Source organism: Penaeus chinensis, chromosome 6 (assembly GCF_019202785.1).
Source record: "Penaeus chinensis breed Huanghai No. 1 chromosome 6, ASM1920278v2, whole genome shotgun sequence".
In the NCBI taxonomy this organism is placed as follows: Eukaryota; Metazoa; Arthropoda; class Malacostraca; order Decapoda; family Penaeidae; genus Penaeus; species Penaeus chinensis.
Genome location: NC_061824.1, coordinates 21,285,861 through 21,288,360, shown reverse-complemented (window position 1 = coordinate 21,288,360; position 2,500 = coordinate 21,285,861). Strand labels below are relative to the sequence as shown.

Genomic DNA, 2,500 nt, shown 5'->3' with positions numbered 1-2,500 from the left:
CCTTTTCATAACACCGATATGTTTTGGTCGCAAGTTTACTCTAGTCATGTAATGATGATGATGAATCTAAATATCGAAATAACCCCCCCCCCCCCTTTTTCTCTAGGTCGAGGTCAAAAGCGACGCCCAGTGCAACGATACATACAACTCCATCTCGTATTATGTGCACCGGTCCAACGTGTGCGCGGGGGGCGAGTCGAGGGACGCCTGTCAGGTCAGTGGAGAAAGGGACTCTTGTACTATTAGGGATGGAATCAGAGGTATACATAGGGATGGTTACATACACACACATACACACACATGTATACATAGGGATGGTTACACACACGCGCGCACACACACACACACACACACACACACACACACACACACACACACACACACACACACACACACACACACACACACTGACACACACACACACACACACACACATAATACACACACACATATACTAAACACATTCTAATGGTAATGTATTGTAGCGAGGCCTTAGAGTCTGGTAGGCAGAGTCTGGCACGATGCAGTAATCTTGGGGTATCGATGAAGGAGAAGAAGTCTTCCTGATAGCAGTTTGTTGTAGAGAGATTGTGATACAACTGATGGACATAGATTCGGTCAGCGTGCTGTAGGATGTCTGTCGCTCGCAGGTGACCGTCTGTTATACAGGTTTACACCGGATATTTGCAAGGGGTTGCAGTGTACTAGGAAGTGGAAGAGAAAGGATGCATTCGTGTAAACAGAGCGATGTTGCATATGGGAAATTATGTTATTGTATAGGTGATGTTCAAAGTGTTTAGATGTATGGGGGCAGATGGCGAGAAGTGGAAGCCTGAGGTCGGCTGGACAAGATGTGGTATGTGACTAAAAGCATGTAGGGTCCTTTGGTTTAGTAAAAATAATGAAGGTATTTCGATCGTAGGAACACGCTACACCGCCGGAAAAAAGTCAGAGAATGAAAAATAGTAAGCCTAATAATATAGTGATAAATACAATGACTTTAGCAAAGTAGCATAATATGGATACATATGTGAATGCAAGGGAACTCGAGACGAGTAAACACATATAAAATAATAGGAGTAAAAATAGTAAAATTAACAATAATACTAATCAGGTATGATGGTATAACCAGTAACTCAAAGTATCGTAATATGGATACACATAAGAATACGGTGTAAAATGTAATAATGATATTATGTACAGGCAAACGTATAGCTGATGACGAGAGAAACAGATACAAGGCGACTGTAAACAGGACAGGAAAGCAGTAGGCTACGTGAGAGGAAAGAATAAAATCGAAGGGATCCAACCGACAGTCGAAAGAGGGGACCAATCTTACCTTCATGAAGGGGAGAGAAATATTCTTTAATGAGGAGGGGGCTGGGGGGAGTGTCGGCGATGTGGGGTTGTAAGAAAAAGGGAAACGGTGAGAAGATTGTAAAGTAGTGAGTCGGGAGTCGAGTCGGCATGAGTGCGGGAGGAGGGAAGCGCCATTGACCCAAAGGTTAGTATGCGTGTCGGAGATGTACAGTAAGTGAATATCAAATAGTGTGAGTACGAATGGGTTATTAGTCGTGGCGTTCAGCTGTTCATACAGGAAGTGTGAGCATCCCTACCTGTAATTCGAGTTTTATGATAAGAGGAGTGAAATCAAGGTCTCCCAGGAAGTAACATGTCAAAGTAAACTCGCAATGTCAAAACAGATAAGAGAGAGTTTTGGTCTCTGGACCTTAGTATGTCATCGTATTCTAGTGTGAGCGTGTAAACTTTGTTGTTTAGCGGAGGGGGGGAAGGGTTTATTTTGTATGTTGTGAAGGATGTATCAAGGGAGAAGGGGATCTCCCCGTGGAGTGTTATAAAAGAGTTTAGCCGTGAGTAAAAGAGGGTAACGCTAGTGAGGCAGAAGAGTGGGCGGTAAGGGGAATTTATTGGTCGAAATGCGGTCAGTAAAAGTGGCAAGTGATGAGGAGGAAATAAGGAAGGGCATGCCAGTACCATGGACGGCAATGACAAAGCCATGGGTAAGGGTGTTCATGTGATCGACAAACAGACGGACACAGAACTGGTAGAGGGAAATTTGGACTAGAAGAATAGAGAAAGGTTGTTATTTAGCTATTAGCTAGGAGTTTTTTTGTTGTGTGTAAACGGCTAGTGTGCGTGTTGCATTATTTTGTATCAAACGTTCCTGGTAACAACTGAGCCTAGGGAACGTTCATAATCCCTGAAACGGGCGTCGAGCTCGTCATACGCAGCGATGCTAAACAAGTATGAAATTGAATAAACCGCGGCGGTAACGACGCGCCCGAGGGCGAGGGAGTCTATTCTTAAATGGTAATAAGTCGCTCTTAGATGCACCCAAAAATGATAGGAGTGACGTAATTTGATCGGGGAAGGGGAGGTGCCAGTGCTGTGTATACTGGTCAGTGAGAGGTGTGTAGCTGCGGTGTCATAGGAGGAAAGTATGCCAAGGCTGATATCTACCTCAACGTAATTTCCTACG

At 44.2% G+C, this 2,500-nt stretch overlaps 1 protein-coding gene across 7 annotated transcripts in view; it reads left to right on the top strand.

Annotated features, from left to right (window-relative positions):
- Positions 1 to 2,500, top strand: part of LOC125026580 (trypsin-like) — a 14,735-nt gene that overhangs the window by 8,648 nt on the left and 3,587 nt on the right. For all 7 annotated transcript variants that reach the window (XM_047615114.1, XM_047615116.1, XM_047615115.1 and 4 more), the window contains exon 6: positions 107 to 214. In XM_047615114.1, coding sequence (XP_047471070.1) covers positions 107 to 214 — 108 coding nt within the window. The remainder of the gene's footprint in view (positions 1 to 106; positions 215 to 2,500) is intronic.